General features: G+C 36.1%; 2 protein-coding genes across 3 annotated transcripts in view; one reads left to right on the top strand and one right to left on the bottom strand.

Moving 5' to 3' along the window:
- LOC119833511 (coronin-6) overlaps positions 1–20,289 on the top strand; it is a 23,362-nt gene extending 3,073 nt beyond the window's left edge. Inside the window, exons 3-11 of one of the 2 annotated variants that reach the window (XM_038357541.1) lie at positions 10,827–10,949; positions 11,266–11,540; positions 11,825–11,932; positions 12,733–12,907; positions 13,130–13,193; positions 13,465–13,553; positions 13,857–13,997; positions 16,092–16,295; positions 16,758–20,289. In XM_038357541.1, coding sequence (XP_038213469.1) covers positions 10,827–10,949; positions 11,266–11,540; positions 11,825–11,932; positions 12,733–12,907; positions 13,130–13,193; positions 13,465–13,553; positions 13,857–13,997; positions 16,092–16,295; positions 16,758–16,967 — 1,389 coding nt within the window. In that variant the 3' untranslated portion in view covers positions 16,968–20,289. The remainder of the gene's footprint in view (positions 1–10,826; positions 10,950–11,265; positions 11,541–11,824; positions 11,933–12,732; positions 12,908–13,129; positions 13,194–13,464; positions 13,554–13,856; positions 13,998–16,091; positions 16,296–16,757) is intronic. The other variant, XM_038357552.1, reaches the window with a different exon arrangement.
- On the bottom strand, positions 18,858–24,970 carry LOC119833492 (probable ATP-dependent RNA helicase DDX55 homolog). Its single transcript, XM_038357518.1, has 6 exons — positions 24,609–24,970; positions 24,284–24,478; positions 23,539–24,017; positions 22,688–22,928; positions 21,940–22,287; positions 18,858–21,426 (listed from the first exon to the last, which is right to left on the bottom strand). Exons 1-6 carry the CDS (start codon positions 24,903–24,905, stop codon positions 21,184–21,186), a joined length of 1,803 nt encoding a protein of 600 aa, XP_038213446.1. The 5' UTR covers positions 24,906–24,970; the 3' UTR covers positions 18,858–21,183.

Raw genomic sequence — 24,970 nt, 5'->3', positions numbered from 1 at the left:
AGCTCTCAATTTATTATTGTATCTGCCATCATTGATTAGTTATTAATCATTATAACAATGGTGTTACTCAGATTTATTTATAGTGACAATTGTAATCTGATTTCTTACTAGTCATCAAGTGTAATCATGGTAAAATTAATCTTCTAATAATGAGAAGTGATCCGCCCTGACTCCACTTATGTAAAATTTTCTCTATAAGAATGTTCCTTGTTTCTTAATGTAAAAAAAAAATGTAGTCCAATGGGTCAAGCCTTTTACGAAATTTGCTTAGCATCACATTTGGCAATTTATTTTTATTGATATAGAAAGAAGATAAACAGATTTACACTTGATATCCCATATTAATAAAATATAATTCTTTCATTTGCTAAATCAAAAATAAACTAAATTTCGTCTGTATATGATTTTTAAATGCTAGTTATTGATTTGCGAGATTGTGCCCAATTTATCAATGTCTTTTTACAAATTGTAAATAATGAGGCCATATTTATAAGTTTATAACTTATATTAAAAACAAAAAAAATCTTTGGATGTACCTCTAAATATTGTAGGATCGTAAAAGTATTATGCGTTGCTTATTTTCAAGAGACTAAAAAAAGGAAAATGTTGTATTAATTAGAAACTGGGTGAATGGATTTTGAGGATTTTTTAGTAATTTAAAAACTGTGCCTTTTGTGTTTTGCGATCCTATTTCAATTTGGTCTAGCTCTGAATTTTTAATTAAATATGTTTATTACAATGCATTAACAGATATCTCGAATTATATTTAGGATATCTGTATAAAGTCCAGAGTTCAGTCCCACATCTATTTGGGAAGAACCAACATGCCTTATCATGGAAATATTTTTAAGGACAAATATGTGATTTACACTCTTGCAAATAAAGGTCAAATTCCCTTGAACCCTTTCACATAACTAATGGAATTTTTGAATACTCATTGTTCCTGCATTGTGCAACTGATATGGGACAATAGATGACACAATGCTTGTTAATGTGAGAGAATTATTGTTTTTTTTTTTATTATTTACATAGTATATACTGTTTATAGTGTTGTGGGATTTATGTCAATTTTGATTTATGCATAAACTGTGCATTGTAGTCATCATAATTATGAGCTTTTTTTAATTAGAAACTAATTGTATGTTTGTAACTCTTTTAGACTTGATTTGGACACACATTAATCTCACAGATTTAATTCAAACTTGGTATACATATCAAGAGTCTGTGACAATATAATATTTTGATGATTCTATCATATTATCCTGATAGGCATCGTCAGGATGAAATAATTTCCTTAAATGTACTTTGTATAGCAAGCGAGATAATTTATATACAAATCTATCAATAGCGTTTTTTCTTTAGCTTTTTGAAACTATTCACTGTTCTTTAAAATATTAGCTTAGCAGGAAAATAATACACAACTATAATTTTTAGTTTTATAGCATTGAATTGTTTTAATACACAACTTATTCATTTAAAACATGTTTATATACGTACATTCAATATCTATGTGGAATATTTTGGATCACATTTCAAGCAGACGTCAGCATAGAAATATTGAAGACAATAAGAATAACATTTTTAGTAGCTTACAAACATGGAAATAGAACCAAATGGCAACAGTTTCCTATCAAATGCAAAAATAATCATAACCAATCGGTTCAAACCCACGGAGTCATCAAGTACCGAACCAAAAATAACATTCTCACACTATATTAAGAACCTCCATTGTTTTTGCTACGTCGGTTAAGAGAACTATTGATATATATACCCTTCATGTATACCTGCGGCGTAATCCAAGACGACCTTGAGTCTGATGATCTCCGAGGTAGCTATATCGAGTGTGTCAAGTTCACTAGCGGTTCAATAAATCATAATAAAACGGGTGCCGGCTCGTCGCCTACGAATGTATTTAGATAGTACGCGTGCGGGATATCATGAGACCGAAATATATATGAATAGCTAGCTGAGCCCCGCATCAGATTTTGATGGGTTTTTTTTTAATAGATAAAGTGATTCAAGAGAAAGGAAGGATTTATAGGTATAGTATCATCTATTAAACTACTCCGAATTAACGCGTGCGAAGCCACGGGTAAAAGCTAGTATTCATCCTCCTACTTAATATTAATTTAATTTATTCAATGTTATAAATGCAAAAGTTTGTAAGGATGTGTGTGTGTTTGTTGCTCTTTCACGCAAAAACTACTAAACAGATTGCAATGAAATTTGGTACGTAGACAGCTGGACAACTGGAATAACATATAGGCAACTTTTTATCCCGATATTCCTACGGGATACGGACTTACGCGGGTGAAACCGCGGGGCGCAGCTAGTAAGATATATAAAGAAAGAAATTTCGTTTATTATGGACCCTTATACGTAAAAAAAGAAAGAGAACAATAGAGGTCTAATAAGTAGGTACTTAAATTTATAATTACCATAATTAGGTCTCCTACTCAGTGTAATATCACTTCAGTATGAACCAATTATGATGATTCAGTTTTTATTTGTAAGCTGATGCCTTCCATGTGATCCCATTAAAATTTCGTCTAACTCTAATTTATAATAGTTGGTCATGGGATTTTCATCTTAGTGCGTAACATAAAAGGAGTTGGTAACCCGCACTTGACCAGCGTGGTGGATAATAGCCTGAACCCGCATAGGAGGCCTGTCCCCATAAAAGGAACATATATGATCTGATGATGAATGACTGACCGTGCATACCGTACGCAGATTGTACGTGCAGGTAGATGCATCGCGTGTACATAGCACCTGATACTCTAGTGTTTGTTTATCATTCATTGATGCAACACGGATTATACAGCGCGATATTACCGGACACCGGACACCGGACGCGCTCGAGGAATCTTGCGTTCTGTGTCCGCTCTTGTACAATATTCATTGATGTGTATCGTAATGGCATACCGTATGATTCGTTTAGACATAATTTTTGAACTGATTTTAAACGCGGTTTATTCATTATTATTTAATCTGATATTTCGAATACTTTCGACGAGCATGGTCAGAGGAAGATTCTGAATAAATTGCGTAAAATCCGATAATATTCAATAATTTCATAATGTATAAAACTCGGGTAAAATCAAATACGAATAAAATACTATATAATTTATGTTGAACTTGAAGGAATATACTAAGAATAGAACATGTTTTTAAACAGCATTCCGATCGCTACGCTTCCGTTCCCTTATGATGCTTCAGGTTTATTTTCATGTGAAAACTACGTCCTTCTTAAGATGTCCATATCGTATATCGATAAATATTTAATTTCATGTACGGTTTCTATGCAAAAAACAGACAACCTGATTTCCTTAGCCGGAGGCCCGCTTCCTTTTACTAACCTTCCCATCTATTATAATGGACTACCATTCCGTCTTTCCAGTCGACAATCGTTTCCTTATCCCTTTCCCCTTAAAAGCGAGCAGAGGTACTATCTCTACGAATGTTCATGGGCGGTGGTGATCGCTTCGCTTACCGTTAGGCGAACCACCGGCTCAGTTGGCTGCTATGATATAAAAAAATATATATCATAGCAGCCAACTGAGCCGATACTTATTACGATACGATTTATATGTGGTAGTCGAGCACGCTTCGGCACGAATTGGGCCAGCTCGCACCGGGGAAGTACCACACCCCCACAGAAGACCGGCGTGAAATAGCATTCTGCTGTGTTTCGTTCGGTGAGTGGGGGAGCCGGAGGCCCATATCCTTTTCCTTACCCTTCCCAGTCCTTTCCTTTATTCCTATCGCCAATCCTTCCGTAATCCCTTTCCAAAAAGTCGGCAATCCATTTGTAGAGGCGTAAGGTCTGTAATGGACCTTATGCCTCTCCAAATGTTCATGGGCGGTGGTAGCGCTTACCATCAGGCGTTCCACCAGCTCCATTGCCGACTGTAACATAAAAAAAAAAAAATACTATAGTTTAATCAATTTTCTTAACTTTTACACCGATTAATCTAATTGAGATCCTTTACCACATGTCTTAATACGCATTTGCGTATACGAAAATATGTTATCAGAAAAAACAAAATGTGGCCGTCTTATTTTAATGCCGTTAGGCAATACCTACACTCACGGGTCCGCCCACGCGTGGGGCGTGTGCACCGACTCTAAATCGTGGATTTGGCAATTTGGCACGTGTGAAAGCTGAAAACGGGTCAGGTGGAATTCCTGAAAATGTCGCAGCGGCATTATTTACGCTTGCTTGACACTTGGACGTGTTTTATGGGCGCCGTGTCGCTTATGCGTGCGTACTTGTCTGAATACGACTTTACCCTATTATGATATCACCTAATTAACTAGTGATTTAACTGGTTAACTTAATGCGTTTGTTGGGAATCAGTTGTGGTATATAAGTACGCAGCTTTGCCCGCGAAGGAAAGGATTTTACTATAGGAATGATATATTTGACGGCGGTAAAAAAAGGCTAGTTTGTGCCGCGAGGCATATCTCTCTATGCCGAGGGGGTCGCGGACGAATTCTAACAAGCACCCGTGGCCCCTTCACTTAAGTGTGTGTGTGTCGACGGAACACAGTGGGGTTTTAGTCGGTAGGAATGCGACATAACCCACGACCTCTTCCCCGGGGGCCGTGGGTTTCTATGCAAGATTTCCCCACTATAAAAAAGGCATATCGCTCTATAGGATCCGCACTATCTACAGACGCAAAAATCATCATATAAAATCGTCGTGTTGAGATTTGAAAGATAGACAAACTAACACAATTTTGTATTAATAATATTAGTGACGATTTTATAAGAATGTTTGAAACGGTTTAGGTTTGTTCGGTTTTTATCTGTACATTGTATGTATATAATATCTAGAGAAATTAATGTTAATTTTAACAATAATTTACAATTGAAGTATTAATACATAGAAAATTTCTGTATCTTATTGCTCACATAATTAAAACATTAGCTCCTGCGCTAGGAAAACCTGTGTCTTGAGTGCTGGGAGGATTACAAAAACAACTTGTATTATATTGTGTTATCTATGGTCATATATATAAATTATATTAAGTATATGACCGGCTTTCCCTATTGACATACTTAATTTGTTGCATTTACCTCCACTCTACTTATCAAGGATGAAATCATCAGAATAGATGATAAAGGACACAACAGGCGCTTCAAAGTTTACCGGTGGATCTTGCATTTAACAAATCTTTAATGATGACGTCATTGAACGCTAAATTAACCCTGGATCTACCCGGGTTGACCAGGAACGGAAGCAAGAAAATAATAAACTTTCTCTACATGCTGCGAATTTATACGTATGTTTGGACTTGTGAATACCTATATTTGTTGGACAGTATGTCAAAAACTTGGATTCCCAAAAATTATATTTCTAAATTTCTTTATATACTGGATTACTTCGTAATAGACCACCTTATTTTTACGCGAATTAAATGGTGACCATGCAACAGCATATCACACAAACTAGTTTTTCTCGCAAAGCGAAGCGAAAGCGAATCATCAGTCCACTCACTCCGCATATATGATAACTTTTCGCCCGCGCATAATTCGCTTATATCGCGCGATATGGTAAGGAGTAGTTTCTTCACATTAAAAAGTATCGTTTGTTCTTTCTCACGTTTAGCTCCATCTTCATACCAAGTTTCATCAAAATTTGTTTGACAATAACGAACTTTCATACAAACTTTCATCCCCTCTTTCAACCCTTTCTACCCTTTTTTCTCGATAAAAAGTGTCCTATGTCCCTTCCCAAGTTCAGTTCTATCTTCGTACCAAATTTTTTCAAAATCGGTTCAGTTGTTTAGGCGTGAAAGCGTAACAGACAGACAGACTGACAGAGTTACTTTCGCATTTATAATATTAGTAGGGATGTCACAGGCTACAAAGTCGATTCAATTAACCAATAGATTCGTCACCAATTTGTCGCGTACACCATTAGTTGTTCAAAACACAGTTATCATGCGCAGGAGTTGCCAGTGAAGTCACGCACCGTCGATACGTGTCATTACGCCAAAACCGCTCATGAATCATTCAAAACAATATCTACACACGCCAATATACAATGTATTTAGATAATTGTATATTATATACAGAATATTATATGCCATTTAAAAATATATGTACGTAGTATTTTCTTGTGTTTGATTTTACGCGAGTATATTATATGTACTATACATTATACATTTAAAAATTAAGTAGTAATAAATCCGATAAAAAGTCTTTAATTTCTAAATATGTGTACGTATATATTTTAAATATCTATAGATTGCCTTCGGCCGTCGGGGAAATGGTCTTGGGTCATGTCGGTCTCCCGCTGTAATGGTGGACTTCGGAATGAACTCCAATGTGTTCCGTCGAGCCGCTTTAGCTAAGGGGCCACGGATGATGTTTGGATATCTTTAGAATACCTGTGTATATTAATTTATATTAATACTAGCTGCGCCCCGCGGTTTCACTCGCGTAAGTCCGTATCCCGTAGGAATATCGGGATAAAAAGTTGCCTAGATGTTATTCCAGTTGTCCAGCTGTCTACGTACCAAATTTCATTGCAATCGGTTCAGTAGTTTTGCGTGAAGGAGCAACAAACACACACACACACACATCCTTACAAACTTTCGCATTTATAATATTAGTAGGATAGTAGGATTAGTAGATAAGCGATGCGCCCGCGTCGCTACGGTTGCGGTTGACGGACGTGTAAACAAACCTCGCGGGACGTTACCCGATCGCTCTCGAAACACGATACGTGTAATGGACCATCAAGGTGTATGAGTTAGTTAAACGGTTTGATTATTATTGATTCGATATGCTATTTCAAAAGATTGGGTCGCCTTCCCGTGTATATTTTACGTTTACATATAGTTACGTGATATATGGTCTTAATATATAGTTATGGGCATCGGTCCAGCAGTTCCTGAGGTTACCGTGTTCAAACAATAACAAACGTATCCTCTTCCTCTTCTTCCTTACCCTTCCCAGTCCTTTCCTTTACTCCCCTCTTCAATCCTTTCCTAATCCCTTTTTAATTTGCAGTCGGCAATCAATTTGTAGAGGCGTAAGGTCTGCTATAGACCTTACACCTCTCCAAATGTTGATGGTAGCGCTTACCATCAGGCGACCCACCAACCAGCTCCATTGTCGACTATGACATAAAAAATAAACAAACTCATCAGCTTTCTATGATTAGTATAAGTAAAGTAGGATGACTTATATTATATACGCATAGGACAATAAATTGTGTGTGGTAAATAATTTTAATATTTTTTTCGTATTTTGTAATTGTTGAGTATTGGAGGTCAATGCTAGAAGATAATCGTGGAGATATATAGCTAGTAGGTATTTAGCTGATACGTCAAACTCATAAAGCTAAAAAATATACACCTTTTAAATACACCTACAAAAGAACATGGAACCTCATCCTTCCAGAAGAAGTGGTTATAGTATGAGAGTAAAGGTCGTGGGCCCGTCACTGTCGTAAAACTTCAAAGGAAACCCGTCATACATAAATACCGATGGTATCGAAAATATTGCATTTGTAAATTTCAATCACTAAACCAAGATTCGCGCCATCTTTCCTGCTAATATTATATCCTACTAATATTATAAACGTGAAAGTTTGCATGGATGGATTTATGTCCGGAGGTTTGTTACTCTCACGCAAAACCCACTGAACCGATTGCAATAAAATTTGGTACGTAGATAACTGGACAACTGTAATAACACATAGGCAACTTTATATTTTATCCCGATATTGAAACCGCGGGGCGCAGCCAGTAACGGAATAAGAATCACCAAACAAAGCGAATTAGAATCAAATCATTCATACATCTGGTCGAGTTTAACATCAAAGCTATCGAGAATTGTGCCGCCCCAGTTTCTATAACGCCGCGTCATTATAACATCGTGGGCGTAGGTAGGTAGCTTCGAGCATCCTTCGCCTGATACTGCAGCACAGTCAGACTGCTTGGCGACCACTAGTTAAGCTTCCCATTCATGATGCATTCGTCGTACTGTTGCTCGTTCGAGGAAACTTTGAAGCGGTGTTGTCGTTCCTCGGGCGAGATTTTTTTATTATGTATTTTTGATTGTGGACGTCAAGCACGCTTCGGTACAAAATGGGACAGCTGACACCGGGGATGTGACCAAACCCCCTCACAGTAGATCGGCGTGAAATAGTGGCATGCCACTGTGTTACGTACGGTGAATGGGGGAGCCGGAGGCTCGTTTTCTTTTCCTCACCCGTCCCAGGCCATTCCCTCTTTCCATTCTGCCATTTTTATTATTTTCTTTGTTTAGATAGTTAGGATGTAATTTTAATAAAACGAAAAAGAAAATATTTTGTACAAATAATAAAAAATGAAAACATAAATTTACGTTGGACAACGTTTTGTGTACAAAATAACCTCTCTAATATCATTGGTTGACGATAAATTGTTACGCTGTTATATTAACACTCCGAAGCAGAATATCTGAAGCGCGTTCAGCATGAAACTTTTATTGCTAATCTATATTCTATAAGGAAGAATATCTTTATGTACGAGTGTTAACAAATCAAATCCTAGTATTTTCTTGTGTTTTATTTTACACGAGTATTATACATTTACACGTAAAGGGTTCGAAACGTCGGGCTAATAATATAATGAATAAATCGCGTTTAAAATCCGTTAAACAGTTTTTAATTTCTAAATGTATAATACTCTAAAAAGTTTAAGGAGAAGTCGTTATTAGTACCTTTTCAGCTCATTGTTCATTATAATATATAAAGCATTTTGAAAAAAATACAAGTATGTGTGCAGAAAAATAAAGACTACTGTAATTTCTTTAAAAATAAATCGCGATATCAGAAATAGAGTAATTAAAAAAAAAAAAAATTGTAGAACACACACGGTGTGTCCGCCCGCACAGCTGGCTCGACTCTATGCACACGCGCAGCGTGGGCTCCCGCACCAGCGACAAAAGCGGTACGGCAAGATTGCCGCCGGTGCGGGAGACACGCTGAGCGTGTCATAGCCGCATCGCTGGATGAAAAAAGTTTCTGGATCAGCAGTGAAATTGGAGGCGGGCGTTGACACCTGTGCCACAGCTAAACAAGCTTTTATGGGTGTCATCGTTAATTTTGGTTTAAGTACACTATGCAATTTCGTTCCAAATAAACAATTTTGTATTTTGAATATGTATTAGCTCAGAGTATTAGATTACACTTTTAATATCACTGGTTAAATCCGGCTTAGTCTATTAATAAAATTTTATTGAATAACAATAATTGAAGAGATGTTTCTGTAAATCCGCTTCTTAATTCTCAATCATGTTTAAAAAACCAGACCACTTATTATATTCCAATTATCACACAACAAATAATGATCCTACAAACCATGTCACAAAAGAAAACAAAATGTAACAGCCAGCATTAATTTAATATTTGATAATTACATTTGGATCTAGTCCAAACCATCGCAACGAAACCAAAAAATATCGTTTCGCATATAAAATCTTATACAGCCACATTTTAGATTCAATTTTCATTGCCCACTTATAATGAATCACACCAACTGTGCGCTTCAACGTAACATTTCGCAGTTGATGGATTTGATATATGAATGAAATTTAGGCCACTAAGAGAAAGTCATTTTAAAATAGGACAATAGACATATATGATCTGTAAATAGCACATATGTAATCTGGTGTCGCCATCCGTTGTGTTTCTTTTAAGTTAAAAACGACGCAACATACTGATTTTGATACAACTTGCAGTTACATTTTTCGAAAGGTTTACGTATAGGTATACTGTTTGGACAAAATTCAAAGGTTCCTAGCTTCTTTGGTGTAAGAGACAACTAAAAAATGGAATGGTATAGATCATGGTTATGATAGTTCAACGACATGTGATATCTGTCAACCCGCACTTGGCCAGCGTGGTGGATTATGGCCTGATAATGGTGATGATAATAGATCGTGGGCATTTTAAGAGTATCTTGACCATTCAAACTAAGGGAATCACTAGAACATACGAGATGCAAGCGTGACCCAATTTTTGTTACCTGTCATTCAAGTCGACCTCCTGTATAGGATTCGTGGACACATTGACGTATCGCTATTATTAACTCGATTACGCGAGATAATTTTGGCCACCTTTGGTGTATTCTCAGCGAGATGGCGTACGCTTCGAGTACTATTTTAGTAACAATGATATACATAATTTTCAATCTAAATCGGACGCGTGACGGTTAATTCCCTTGGTCCTATTTTGATATTTCGCTCGCATTGCAATCGTTGCGTTAATTTTTATTTACACCATTTTAAAGTTATGTTTTGTGTGCATTGTTTACTGATCTTTGCTAAAATAGATTTTATGTTCTGTTTGTTTTGTTTCATATTATATTCTTCGGTCGTTTGATGCGATAAAGTTTATAAATAAAAAAAGTATTTTCATTGTGATCGTTTCGTTGCGACTATTCCGTTTGCTAAGACAGTGCGAGCGTCTACAAAAATTTCCCATTTATTGCACACGATGATATTTTATAACCTCATAATTATTGAGGCTGAACTAGCAATTTAGTAGATAACACACATATATACACTCAAATATATACTAGCAGTCCGCCACGGCCTCACTCGTGGTACGTTTATTTCTCTACTTAAAAACCTTTAAAAATTTGGTCGAGCCGGTCTCGAGTTTTACACTAAGCAACATAGTTACCGACATATTTTTATTTATGTAGATAGATATATAGTAAAGAGGAATAGAAGATTTTTACTATTATATTTAAAACGTATTGTATGTATTTTAAGTTGTATCAAATTATCATGGTAATACGTCTGAGTTTTCAATTTCCAGGTGGGCAGAATCCCGGCCGATCACCCGCTGGTCGGTGGGCACAAGGGGCCGGTGCTGGACATTGCGTGGTGTCCGCATAATGACAACGTTATAGCCAGCGGCTCGGAGGACTGTGTTGTCAAGGTAATTTGTATTGACGTTTGTCTAATGTACTTTTGTGTCTTGTAGATTTTCTTTCATACTTACAAGAGTAAATTTTCTTGAAACCGGTTTGCACGTTAGTATCGATTTAAATGATAATTATTTGTAGGCTTTCTCCGTTATAAGGTTAGAAAGTCAGCAGCTCGATAGTTTTAATACTTACTGTTTTTTTTTTTGTAACTTTTGAAAATTAATAACATCATCTTGTAACAACAAAAAACCACCCAAAAAGATCCACAAGACTGTGAAATCATTCTCTGACTTACATGTTGTAACAAATTAAATTTCCACGCAACAGGTCTGGCAGATACCAGACGGCGGGCTCTCCCGCACGCTCACGGAACCTGTAGTCGACCTGGTGTACCACCAGCGTCGTGTCGGTCTGGTGCTCTGGCATCCAACCGCCCAGAACGTTCTGCTAACGGCCGGGTCCGACAACCAGATCGCAATATGGAACGTCGGCACCGGGGAAGTTTTGATAAGTCTGGATTGCCACCCGGATCTCATATACTCGGCGTGCTGGAATTGGACTGGCTCCAAGCTGCTGACGACGTGCCGGGATAAGAAGATCAGGTGGGTTGGAGTAGTAATTGTAGGGCATAGTATATGAGCTTCATCTCGTCTTGTCTTTTTCATGACTGTCTGTCTTGGATTCTTGTCCCCTGTAACCAAACTAGCAGGAAGCGTATACTCTATCTGCGTTCAGTAGTCTTTCCATAAGTTGTCCAAACCTGTTTCGTTTTTAACCATCGTTAGTTTTTTAGTTGGTAATTGGTAATTTGTGTACGTATGAAGTTTGCTACAAAAGTTGGCGCTAAGGTACTCTGTATGAACTCGCTGAAATGATATGTTTTCAGAATAATAGACCCGCGCAAGGGCGAGGTGGAGTCGGAGGCGATCGCGCACGAGGGGAGCAAGGCGTCCAGAGCTATATTCTTGAAGCATGGCCTCGTTTTTACTACAGGGTAAGTTATCTTCATCATAATATACATGGCTGTCAATTGAATATCTTAGACTTTAAAAAATACGGCTATATCATTTTATATCGCTTTTTAAATTAATATTTTTTTCCTTCAATTAAAACAGTTGAACAAACTTTAGTCGTCTATTCGTAGAAAAATGTATGAAGCCATTGTTATGACATATATATATTTCGTTTTATTTTTGTCAGTAATGCCACTCATATTTTTATTTAATTGTTTGTATTTATGTTGCATATGCCTCTATATCAATACGCTTAAATGGTTTAAGTGTTATGTATGCTCCGAACATTAGCCCCCTGTCTATTTCGTTTAATCACTTGTCGTTTTTATCTCTGTATCGATCCATCTCTCTCGCTTTTATAATTGTTTGCACCAGTTTGTATCTGTGAGACATTTACAAACAGTTTCAGCCGACCAGTCTCTCTCTTTCTCTTTCTTAATGAAGTTTATAACACATGTCTGAGCGTTAGTACTCGCTAGTTATCTAACTTTCTCCGTGTCTCCCGTTTAAAACATGATTTTAATTTGTTATACACTGTCTTCTACAGACACCTTACCTTATTATGTCTCGCTCCAACCCGCTCTGAAGCGCATCTCCCCTCTCAGTTTCAGCCGCATGTCGGAGCGGCAGTACTCTGCACCACCATCCACCTCTCTCGCTCCAACCCGCTCTGAAGCGCATCTCCCCTCTCAGTTTCAGCCGCATGTCGGAGCGGCAGTACTCTGCACCACCATCCACCTCTCTCGCTCCAACCCGCTCTGAAGCGCATCTCCCCTCTCAGTTTCAGCCGCATGTCGGAGCGGCAGTACTCGCTGCGCACGCCGGACGCGCTCGGCGAGCCGATCGTGACCGTGGAGATAGACACCAGCAACGGCGTCATGTTCCCGCTCTACGACCCGGACACCAACCTGATCTACCTGTGCGGCAAGGGCGACTCCGTCATACGGTACTTCGAGGTGAGAGAGAAACCCTGCCCTGCTGTAATGTCACTACTCTGTTTTAGTCATTCACGGTAGAAATTGTAATTGATATTTAATAAAAAAATTCATATTGTCTAATGTGCTGATGAAACTTCCAAACTATCAAGCAATATTCTCATCAGTTCAGCATTTAGGCTGTTTTGAAAAAAGCAATCATAACATACAAAAAGGAAGTTTATAAAATGTATTATTTTCCAGGTTACACCGGAACCACCGTTCGTTCACTACATCAACACCTTCCAGACGCCGGATCCACAGAGAGGTAGAATTATTCTTTATAATAACTCTAACTTAAAACTAAACCGAACTAAACTAGACAGACTTAGAACTAGACTAAATTTATGGTGGTCCACTACAGCTTTCAAATAAAAAAATAATCTACAAATTTGATTCAACCAGTCTAAAGTTCTGAGGTAACAAAAAATACAGTCGAAATGATGATCTCTCCTTTTTTTGAAATCGGTTGATGACTAAAAATTTAAAATGTATATTATTAATATAAAGATTGTAACATATTTCAATTATAATGGCAGGTATTGGTATGATGCCGAAGCGCGGGTGCGACGTGGCGACGTGTGAAATTGCCAAGTTCTATCGACTCAACAACTCTGGATTGTGTCAGGTACATTTAGAACTAGAAATCAATTATTTAGGGATTAAAATATTATTAAAATTAAAATTAAAAATGCAGAAGTGACTCTGTCTGTCTGTCTCTTCTTTAAACCACTTCATATGAAATTTGGTACAAGGATAGTTTGATTACCGAGAAATTACATTACATAGGATAGTTCTTAACCCGGAACTCCTACGGGAACGGGAATGCGAAATTGACTATGCGAAAGACGACAGTAGTGCCAACTTAAGCCCAGCCATGTAGTATAATAGATACTCCGGAATCTTCAACCTGCAAACTCTTCACTTGCAGGTGGTGTCGATGACGGTGCCCCGGAAATCGGAGCTCTTCCAAGAGGACCTGTACCCGGACACGCTGTCCGACGAGGCGAGCCTCACCGCGGACGAGTGGCTCGCCGGCGAGGACGCCGAGCCGTGCACCATGTCGCTCAAGGTGCGTGGCACGTGACGCGGGACACAAGCGACGTGACGGTAGTGACTAGTGACGTGACGGACGCGACTATTGTTAGTCGCAGATAACAATTGGCGTGACAGTGCTGACTGTTGACGTGACACCGCTGACTATTAACGAGACGTGACGGTTATGTCTATTGTTAGTCGCAGATGACAGTTAGCGTGACAGTGCTACCGACGTGACGCGACTGACTCTTAACGTGACGGCCGCGGGGATGGCTATTATAAGATGCAGGTGACGTAAAGTGACGTGACGTGAATCACTATTGATGTGACGGACGCGGATGACTATTGTTAGATACAGGTGACTTTGACGTGACGCAACTGACTATTAATGTGACGGGGGTGACTATTGATATGAGACAGGTGAGTAGTCACCCGTTTTAAAAGTTACTGTTGACGTACGAGTGACTATGTGACAATCGAAAATAATGACTTTAAATTACACTACTGTCTTACTAACCTTGAATCAGTTCTTAGTGGCGATTCAATAAATAAATATTTATCTGTACTAAAATCCTACAAAACACTAACGCAGATACCGCATTCGATCTTATTTGTGATATGTATATGATAGACCTTGTCCAGATGATTCGAAGATCTTTTTCAAAAATCACGCAAAGTTTTTCTTATTAGAAACATAAGACTAAGAAGGAATGCAAAAGTGTCTGAATGAGGTCTATAGTGTTGACCGGATTGATGAATTGTTACATTGATTTAATGCTAGGGTTATTAACTCAACTAAATGAATTAAAGCTATAAAGTATATTAACTAAGGGACATTTAATAGAAACTCTACTCTATACTCTATAGCTTTTGCCAGCCCTGCAAAACTTACTTTATATGGCAAGAAAAAAATCAAAGTTGATCATTATATGCCCATTACGGCGGGTATTCGCTTATAAGCTATTGTTTAAAGTTATCAGATGCACCAAAAAAAAAAAAATATTGGGTCGTAATGTTAATTTTAACAGCATTATTTTGATCATAACTTATTTCATTGGTGTTATTGAGAACTGTGTTTTTTTTTATTTTATTTGGTTACAATTTATTTGTGTTTTATTATAATAAGTTTTATAATCACTAATATAATTGATGTGTTTTTCTATCTCAATTATTTTCTTCACTTTTTTTTACGGTGACCATTTTATGAACTGAGAACTATTTTTTCTTATTTGAGCAATAAATCATTTCGTATGATAACTCATTTATTTCATCAAATTTATTTTACTTATATCAATTACTGTATTGAGTGACATGAAGATTTGCTAAGCAAACACAATGCAACTCCCATTTATATAAAAATAATATAGTGATATTTACTGAATCAACAGATTATGCATTTTTTTTTCATAATGTAAACAATGGCTTTAAAATGGAGTGTATGAACCAATCGTATTTATTATTTATAATTTTTTTACATATACAATCGGTTATTACTTGTCACGAATAACAAAATACCAACATAAAATGGTCACCAACGAAGCGAACTGCATTTGGTTAACTTACGCGTGTGGCGAGCATCCTGTCGGCTTGTAACGATGTCGTGTGTTGTGTGGACTAATTTGTTGTTGTGTTACTAACTATTGGGCTTTCTTTGAATAACTCTACCTTGAAAAATCTTATGCTTCAGTAGTCAGGTGCGAAAAAACGCAAAAAAAATATTGATAGTAGATTATTATATGCTAAATTTTTATCACCATTATTAAATAGAACCTTAATCAAACATATGCTATTGACCGATTACCAGATAGTTTATAGTAAATGAAAAAAAAAAAAAGTTGCCTTTACTTTGTAGTCCAATTGACAAAAAGTTCAAATTTGTTTTTGTAACAAATTATTACATGTTTTGTTGTTGAGTGTTTTGATGGACTTCATTCAATTACCGTAGAGTCACTCTCATTGAATGTAAAAGTACAGCCCAATCTTCGAAGTTCACTCAATATGAATACGCACGAATCCGCAAAAAAAAAAAAAAAAAAAACAAAAACTAGCATACATATGAAAGCGTAAACACGCACAAAGCCGACGGGCGACTAAACGCGCACGCGCACGCGCACGGGACCAAATGCAGGAGCGCGCGCTCGTGGTGCAGGGCGGGTACGTGAGCGGGCGCGCGCAGACGCTCACCGTGACGCGGCGCACCAACGCGCTGGCCACGGGCCGCGAGCGCCGCCGCGACGACGACGACAAGCCCGAGCGCTCGCCCACGCCCCGCGACAGCCACGCCGGCACGCCCGCCTCCGCCACGCCGCCGCCCGCGCTCGCCGCGCTCATGGTGAGTGGGGGGGGGGGGGGGGGGGGGGGAGTGGTGGGTTGTTATGCCATGCTGTGGGTAAAGTACTTAAATTCTGAATATAATATTATTTTCTCGTAGAATACATTCGATTATTTTGGAAATGAAGAATACATACCACACGCAATCGATTCAAATCTGTTAGATTTGCAAACTGTACTTTTATTGCTAAGATTGTCGGAGTATAGTAAGATTGTTAAATATCTTTAATCGTGAAATCTGGAGTGTGAATTCTGGTGTTCAATTGCATCACAATATATCAATATAAATTATTTAAAAACGTTTATTATCACAACATATTTACTTTATTACTCATGTTACCTTTTCATCGTGAGCATCTTTAAAAACAAACTCTTAAACACCTCAATTATTTCATAATTTCGTGAGTGTGGAAATTTTTTTTTTTCAAAATAAATATCATAAAAGCATTCAAATGTATTACAGGAGAAACAACTATCCGATCTCGTGGACGAGATACGCAAGCTTAAGTCCGTGATCGTCAAACAAGAGAACCGCATCCGCGCGCTCGAAGCGACCGTGAAGGCGGTGCTGCCACCGCCCACGCCCGTCACGCCGGCCGTGACCACGCCCGCGCCCACGCCCGACAATGACCACGACCACGACGATGACGCCATGGCCCCGGATGAAGTCTGAGCGCAAACGCGCTGCGTGAGTCTTGTATAGATGTATTTTGAATTTCGAACGTCTAACGGCTTTGCAAATGGAATTTGAATTTAGAACGTTATTTCTTTTTTAATGCAAAGAATCTTAATGAAATGCATACGTCAATTATCAGTGTCAATGTCAATTTTGAATTATGAATTTTTTTAATGATTCAAAAAACCCGTAAATAAAGATATTTATATAACGACCTACATTCAGGGTACTAGATATTTTAAAAAGTGCCTGATTAAATATATATGTATACTTATGTACTAAATGTGTGTGCCTTTTTTACAATAGGATTTAATAAATACAGACAAAATCTATACAAGACTACTATGTCGACCTGATTTTATTAAACATAGCGTAAGGAACTCATATAGCTTCTATATTTTCTACTTTGTCTATATTCTTTACTGATGGAGCTGACGGACATAAGAATATTATTGAAACAAATAAACTTATGAAAATATATTAATAACAAATTCAAATATTCAAATTTTAGTAGACTTATTTTTCTTTCTTTTTAGCCTTCTCTTTGTATCAGCTTAACATTTAGGATTCTTTATAAAGTCATTATGAAAACCGGATTAAAAACGCGTTTCTTTTTTCATTTATTACTAAATATTATTGCCAGTTCCTTTGGTCTTTATCTCATGTTACTATGAAAATATTCGATGCAGAAACGCAGTTAGGGGGGGGGGGTGGTTAAAAAAAATTTAATTTAAAAATTATCAAATTCCCCCTCCCAAGTAGTTGTCCTTACAACGACACTACTTCAATATTATTATTTATACGATAAGGATGAAATTTTTAATGCACCCAAAAGAAACATAGAGGACGACATGTACAAAAATCACGAGTTTCTCTGGACATTGAAGAATTTATCCTTAAATATTGCTAATATTAAAATACAAAGTGCTTTATATTCAATGAAATGTATGTATTTATTTATATTTTAGATTATAAGCTTAAATACAGATGGAAAAATGTGCCTTAAATTGTCATTAGTCACAAAAATTCAATAAATACAATTGGTGATTGTTATAATTATTGCATTTAGTATACATTTGAAAATGTCAAACTTCAAATGGGCCAATTATGTTTTTTTTTTTTTATTAATCTTATTTACACAGAGCCTATAGGTAAATAAATGCTCAGTACCGGCATAGTCATACATAAAACGAGTTAAATCTTAGCACGTTATACTTTTAAATCGTAGACATTTATATGCTGATGAATAAAATCGATGTTGTCAATAAATATATTTTATCTAGATTTAAAATAATTGGAAGAGGCGAAATCGCCGTAACGTAGCAAGCAATACTAATTTAACACCCGTTTAACATATAGGTATGGTGTTGCCAAGGAAATGTATGAAGTCTCAATTAACTTAAGTAATTTATTTCAATTTTGTATCTCAGCTTAGTGCTATTTTAACAAACGCAGCACCGTTGTGTGCGTATTGACTATATTTTGGCCATTTGACCGTAACGCGGTGGTTTGACAGCTAGTCATGTCATTTTGACATCTGACAGATAAAGGGTGACATTGCCATTTCATTTTTTTTTTTAAATATTCGCTTGCAAGAGGGTTCATAGGATGAATGTTATGAGGTTTCACATAAAAAAATTAAATTTATTTTATATCGTAGCTTGATATAGCTGACTTTCTTGATGATAGTAATTGATGTGACAAATTAAATTGCGAAACTCGCAAGCAAGTTTTAACTAATTACAATTATATTATTTTTATTGCCTATTATGTATTCGAATTTGAGATTATATGTGAGTGGTATAATGTCGCCCTGGCGTGTGTTGTCACTATTTGACAGCATAGTATTATAGTCTAAATTAAATAGTATTATTACGATGATTATTATTTTTTTTTGTAATTTTAAGATGGCGTAATTTTAGATGTTTTTTTAAGATCATGACAAGGCAATGCATGGTGTAGATTGTATGAAATGCTTGTATAATTAAGGATATTTGTGTAAATTATTTGTCGTACATCGTATGTGAAGCTTCAGTTATTATTATATTATTAATTATTATTTTTTGTATTACTTATTTTGTTTTGGTAGCTAACATTTATCGTGTAAACGCAGGAAATATCGAGCTAATTGTACTTATTTTAAAGTTTATATTTGCGGTATTAGATATGCGCGTTATAGATTTCCCTTTTTATTATATAGTGTCGCACGCGTGTGGATACAGGACAGAAACACTTTTACATAGCTGTTTATCTTTGCTTAAGAGCGAGACGGATATGTTTTGAAGCTTCATTTTTAATATTCACACGCGATGAGTATTTTTTTTCTTTAAATTTTATTTCAGAATATTGCATATAATTGAATCGTGCCAAATGATTAAATGCTTATTTTAAATATTAACGGGGCTTGCTGCTTTCTCTTTATAAAAATAAATTATTTGACTGTCTGTTTGTGCTGACGGAAAATGTGTATATAGCTCTCCAATTTTTAGAAAATAATAAGTTTTAAAATGAAAATAGTAAAATACAACGCACAATAAGTTTATTCTCTATATTATATCATATAAGGTGCCAATATGGTTCTAGTATTGCAATTAATAAAAATACCCTATTTGTAATGACGTCTTCCCTCACGTTATTTCTTATTGAATTTTAATGTATATAAACCCTTGCTCATTTTGATTATCTTTATTGATCTAAATGTTATTTATAATTAAGATGCAATAGATTGTTTTATATTTCCCCGTTAATGTAAGAAGATGAAATGTCAAACAAATAGGTATAACCTAGAGATTCTCAATAAATATTTTTTGTTATGTATTAAACTAAAATGTGGACCACTAACCGTTAAATTTGCTTTAAACATTGTTAACATTCGCTTGATCAATATAAGTGTGTGTTTGTAAAGCTTATTTCGCGTAATGTTACATATTTTTTACCTTATCTCGCCACAAATAAAATAATAAAAAAAAAATTTCTGACTCATTTTGGCGGTAAAATCGTTGACAGTTTTAATTAAAATTCTACAGACTAAATAATAATTTTGCGTTTGTTAAATGGCAACACATTGGTGCTAATTGACAAGCTATTAGTTTTTGATGTCATTAGTATTCCTAATTTTAATTCTTACTCGTTCAATTTCCAAAACGATGTTGCCAGTATATTAATGTGATTTGCCAATGATGTTAAAAATAATTTTGAATATGTTGGAAATTATCAAGAGCAGTTGGAACGAAGTGCCTTGTTGTGTTAGATAATTAATACTCAAAATGTTGCAATTATGAAAGTTGAGCTGCAATAAATGTCTATTTTACTATTTTCACTGGTTGTATCATTTTTTAAACCCTCATATTTCAAGTACCCTTCACTAAATGTTATTTGGAATTGTACTTCCCCAAAAGGCGGCGATGATGGCTTTTGTAGAATTTTTTATCTATGTTATATTTAGGTAACATTCTTATGTTACATGAATCGTCACATAAGCTCTCGTAAGAAGGAAGTGCACGGGAATAGTAATATGTTTTTTTATATTACTCTTACGTCGGTTATGACTCATTGTAGTGAGAGGTGTTCTAAGTTCGAATCTTGGAGCCAACCATGCAAAAAGTTTAGTCATGTCAAAACAGTTCATGTTTTGACCTTTTGAGGTATGAAGTATAATATAGAATGGAGTTTTCATCTCGTTATTTTATTTAAAAACTACCCTCACTTTGTTAATAGTCTTTGTGAGTGGCTGCGATTTGTTACCAAATGACTAAATCAATTAGGTATCTAGTTGTGCAGGATTGCAGCACAGTCTTATCACATCAAACTAATATTCAACAGTCCTCTTCTGATTTCGAACAGTATAATAATTCAAACTTTGTACCCTTATCAAGGATCGGTGACAATACAATATTTTTACGATTACTGAAAAAACGTAAACCTTAACCGTGGGCATACACATTTTTTCTTCAACCCACACATTTTTGATTCAATATAAAATTGCCCTTGTTTGATTATGAATAGCATATACCGCTCTTACAAAACTATTTTAAAATAGCATCAAATCATCCCATATTTACATAATTTTATTGATATAAAATAAATATGATTGCGGTATAATTATGCGCCATCTATGCATACAATAATTTTTAATACACTGCACTGAGACCCCTACTGCATTCAAGATACGATTAGGAATAATAAAAACAAAACATAACAATACAATAAGTGCTTATTTATCAACTTCAAACGCTTTATCAAACTGATCGTTAGAAATTTTTCGTTTTTTAAGTTTCTTTATCAATGCCACGTCAGCGGCTAGTTCGTCTATCTCTTCTTGAGTCACTGTTTTTCTCTTTTTTGTCGCCTTCTTTCCTTCTGCGATCATCTTCTGTTTGGCTTCTTTCCTCTTTTTACGTTTTTCTTTTTTCTCTTCTTTGTTCTGTTTTGCTTGTTCCCATGGCTGAGTTTTGGTCTGCGAAATAATGGATATAATGGATTATTTATATTTTATTTATTTATTTATTTATTGAAATATCAAATATATTTACATGAGGAACCCAATACGATGATTTATATGATCATTAGTCGATTTCCTGATAAGTTTTAGCTAATATGTCAGTTAAATGACTAATGGAACATTTTCCCGGCTATGAATATTCTAAAAAGTAAACAAAGGACAGATATTTGATATTTTACAAAGAAATTGTGAAAAAAAGTAAAATAAGCATATTGGAGCAAACAGCACGGTTGCATGGTTTGAGTAAAAACAGATAGAGAATTGGTACAATAAACTGAAAAAAAAGGTAATTTATTCACCTAGACTTTCTTCGGAACCTCTTTTCGATCGTCAAAAATAAAATTTAATATTTACCACCGTATGAATATAATATCATTAAAGTTCAAGATAATTTTAGGTCCTAGAATATAGGTCAATGCCAAGTAGGCCTTGTCAAATATAGATGTAAAAGATACGCAAGATTCTCACCATCTTTTTTCTCTTCTTCGTTGGCCAGACTCCAGTCTTCTTATACTCTTCCAACTTCTGCAATCTGCTGGTTTCCTTCTGTTTATCTTTGTATGGAATGCTATTGAAATCTATTTTCTCTTTGGGGCCTACAAATTGTTTTCTATGTTCTTCCTTTATTTCAGGCATTAGGGGCAGTTTCAGGAGCCCGTAGCTAGTAGCTATGTGCCCTAGGGGCAATTCCTTTAGCTGTAATAATATATTGCACTCGTGTTTTGAATATGCCCTTATGTGTGAGACGAAAGCTCGCTGCCCTTTGTCTAATATCGCGCGATCTTTCTTTTGTTGTTCGTGAAGTATTGATAGCACCTGAAATGTGTTATTACGTTTTTAATTTCTATGAAATTCTGACGAATGGTTAAAGACGAATTTCAGAAGTGTTTAAATTTCTTACATTAAGCGAAAAAAATGTTTCATGCACAAAAAACACAATGTTATCTGTTCATCTAAAGGTACAATAATTAGCATTATTCATCTAAAAATACGCGAAAAACATCGCAATAACAGTCTAGCTGCGCCGCACGGTTTCAAACAGCGAGTATTTATATATCACATGACTTATTCTGATGTATAACCTATATTATTGCAAAGTTTCATTAAAATCTATTCAAAAAAGAATACTAAAATATAATAAATACCGATATTTTTATTGATATCATTCTTAAAAAAATCCAAACATTTCCAGATCAAACCACCCCAAACACCATACCTTCTCCCTCAACCGATCCCCAATCTTGATCTCATCGCCCGACTGTCTCCAGTCCTTCATCTCCACCTTCTGGTTCGCCTTGATGAAGCCCACGTAGGCGTCCTCAGTGGCCAGAAGTGGTAACAAGGAGCACCCAGATGCCCCTCCCCTGGCGGCCCTCCCAGCCCGGTGGACGATCGCAGCCGGATTAGTGGGCGGCTCCCATTGGAGTACCCACTCTACTTCCGGGATGTCTAAGCCCCTGGGGTTGAATATAATGGATTTAACCATCCGGATGTATCAATTAGTGTGTACGAAAAGAGAATGATCAAATATTATATATACATAACCCTGGGTGACTGTAGATAAGAATATTAAGGGAGTGTCTAGCTAGATAGCTATGAAGATATTTAAACAAATATGAAATAATATGGCAGCGAGCACCAGGTGGTTGACCTGGTGGACTATAGCCAATTGGTAAGTGGAAAGGAAATTTTTGTTGTTTTGCACTTTGATGAACACAACCTTTTTTTTGGACAAATTAAAGTTTTCTAGAAATAAGCTACAGCCTACTCCCTGATGATGTAGCTTTCTATTACCACAAGAATGGTTAAAATCTGTTCATTAATTTGGAGCCCAATAAAAAAAATATATGTCTGGTTTATAATCTTAATATATGTATTTAAATCGCATTTTTTGTTCGCAATGTTCTCCCTAACTGCTCAACTGATTTTGATCAAATTTACACATCTCATATGCAGTTTGATCAAACTTAAAAGACAGTATAGTCTATATTATTCTGAATACATTATATGACTTCCCGGGCGGAGCCAGGGCGTACAGCTAGTTGTATATAAATAAAAAATTCTTACCTAGCCATTAGATCTGTGCACAGTAAAATCGTGCGTTCAGCCTGTCGGAACTTCTCGAGAATCTTAGCTCTCTTGTGTTTCATTTTGCCATGTATCGCAAACACCTTTAAATCGGGCAGAAAAACTGGCAACACGCTCGCCCAGTAGTCCACGCACGCACACGTCGGCAGAAAGAATAAGCCCTTCATCAGCTTCCTGTTCCTGATAAAGTTCAACATGAAGAGGAATTTGTCCTGTGGTTCTATTATAACATAGTAATTCTCTAGAGAAATAGGTGTGCTAATTGTGGACTTCTCTTTGACGCTTATGAGAACCGGATTTCTAAGACCAGCACGGACTAAATCCTGCAACTCTTTTGTCTGTGTGGCGGAGAACAAACCGGTGCGACGTTGACGTGGCATGTATTGCAGTATTGTGGTGAGGGTTGTGTGGAAACCCAAGTCTAGAAGACGATCTGCCTCATCCAATACTAGTAACTCCTGAAATGAAAATATACTTTTAGAATGATAGCGTTATAATTTTAACTATAAGTTGCTTAAATGTGCAACATCTTAAATATCCATTTTTTTAATGTATATGTCACTGTAAAACTGTTAAAACCGTTAAATTACAATATATCCCCTAAGACAACTGAATCTTATATAAGATGAGTATGGAATATGATAAATTAAATATAATAACTACAATATATTATCTGTTTAATTAAATTTCTTTGAAAGTTTGTTAAAAAATAATAATAACATACCAAATCTCTAACTCTTCCTGGCAGATTTAAATTTTTCCTTTCAGCCAGTAAGTCCTGCAGCCTACCCGGGGTGCACACTGCTATCTGTGCTCCGTTTTGTACACTTTCTATGTCAGTTTCTACCGGCCTGCCACCGACTAGACAACATGGTATTATGTGGGACAGTTCAGGCTCTTGAAGAAATTGTTTGATTACCTGCAATTATTTTTTATTAAAAAATGTAAATCAAATGTTGAGAAAATTTATTTACCTATTAAATAAATCTTGTTTTAGCTAGCTAAATAGCTTGTATTTTACAAAATTTTTTCAACAGGGTTAACCTTACCTCAAAGATTTGAGTTGCTAATTCACGCGTCGGAGATATTATAATGGAATAAACGAAATCTTTTCTAAGTGGACTGTCTTTCTCTTTCTTTATTAACATTTCCAGCATAGGTACTACAAAAGCTAAAGTTTTCCCAGATCCAGTAACTGCCTCCGCGACTACATCCTTGCAAGACAAAAGTAAAGGGATCACAGCGGCCTGTATCGGAGTCATACATTTGAAGCCTTGCTTTTTAATACAGTTTAATACAGGTGCTGATAAGGAGGGTGAAACTTTTTCCCAATCTTTATTAACCATTTTGTACTATTACTTTTTTGTAAACAATATACCATCTCTTTATGTGACACTGACAAGTTTCCATA

This window comes from Zerene cesonia, chromosome 2, assembly GCF_012273895.1.
Source record: "Zerene cesonia ecotype Mississippi chromosome 2, Zerene_cesonia_1.1, whole genome shotgun sequence".
NCBI lineage: Eukaryota > Metazoa > Arthropoda > Insecta > Lepidoptera > Pieridae > Zerene > Zerene cesonia.
This window is presented reverse-complemented; position numbering and strand designations above follow the sequence as displayed.